The sequence below is a fragment of the Petaurus breviceps genome, unplaced genomic scaffold (genome assembly GCF_028583685.1).
Source record: "Petaurus breviceps papuanus isolate PSGF00001 unplaced genomic scaffold, PetGlider_PUasm1.0 551, whole genome shotgun sequence".
Taxonomy (NCBI): Eukaryota; Metazoa; Chordata; class Mammalia; order Diprotodontia; family Petauridae; genus Petaurus; species Petaurus breviceps.
Window position 1 is genome coordinate 1,814,594 of NW_027186372.1, and position 989 is coordinate 1,815,582.

Here is a 989-nt window from a genome sequence, read left to right on the forward strand (position 1 = left end):
TCTCTCCCTCTCTCTCTCTCCCCCCTCTTCCCCCTCACTCCCTCCTCTCTCTTTCTCCCCCCTTCTCTCTCCTCTTGTCTCCCCCCCCACTTCCCCCCTTCCCCCCCTGCCCCTTCCTCATTATTCTTCTTTCCTGTGTGAGTTTCTGAGAAAACTTCTCCTGGTTCTGCTTCCTATTGGTACTCCATCCCCACCTCTAGCCCAGGATGCCTCTGTATAGGATTTAAAAGCCGAAGGAAAGAAATAATTTTGGCATACCCACTTGTTTCTATGGGAGGAAAGAGAATCAAAGAGAAAAAGTGACTTACCCAATGACACAGAGCTGTGGAGGATTAGTTCTAAGCCTACATCTCTAATACAGAACTGGATTTATAACCCAAGTCTCTTAACTCCCCGTTGGCTGCTCTTTTCCCTCTTTGACATTCTCTTCCTCTTAAACTGCTTTCTATCCCACACCCTTTCCCTGCCAGTGACCTATATCCTCAGTCTTCCTGTCATCTGCTCTTAGACCTTTCCGCCCTCCTCCTCACCTGAAGGTCCTGGGACTTCTTCTTTGATCTTCAATGCTGGAGAGGGCATTGGGGAGACAATAGGTGTGCTCTGGCCCACAGATGAAGAGAAAGGGAAACACCTGGCCATGGTCTCCCCAGATAAGCCCTGCCCCCACCCACCCACCCCTCAGCTCTACTTCCTTCCCTCCGATCCTCTCCACGACCTCCCACTGGGCTACTTCCACAAAGGAATGTATTTGTCTCTGGATCAGTGTCCTCCTCTCTGAGAAAAAGAGACAACCAAGCTTTCTGAGAATAAGAGTAACCAAGCTCAAAGGAGATGCAACTGCACAGCTCTGAGACTCAGTCCTCACTGAGCTCCGGGGTTCCGAGTAGCAGCTACAGAACTCTGGTGACATCAGCCATTCGGCCCTGGCAACCAGGCCAGTTTGAAGGAAAATTCATAGAGCCACCAGACTATGGAATTCTCGGGTGGGG

At 50.7% G+C, this 989-nt stretch overlaps 1 protein-coding gene across 1 annotated transcript in view; it reads right to left on the reverse strand.

Moving 5' to 3' along the window:
• The window catches only part of SPDYE4 (speedy/RINGO cell cycle regulator family member E4), a 4,553-nt gene extending 3,914 nt beyond the window's left edge, over positions 1 to 639 (reverse strand). The window contains exon 1 of the mRNA XM_069102268.1: positions 531 to 639. Within this exon, the coding sequence (XP_068958369.1) occupies positions 531 to 639 (109 nt within the window). The remainder of the gene's footprint in view (positions 1 to 530) is intronic.
• Between the last annotated feature and the right edge of the window lie 350 nt (positions 640 to 989).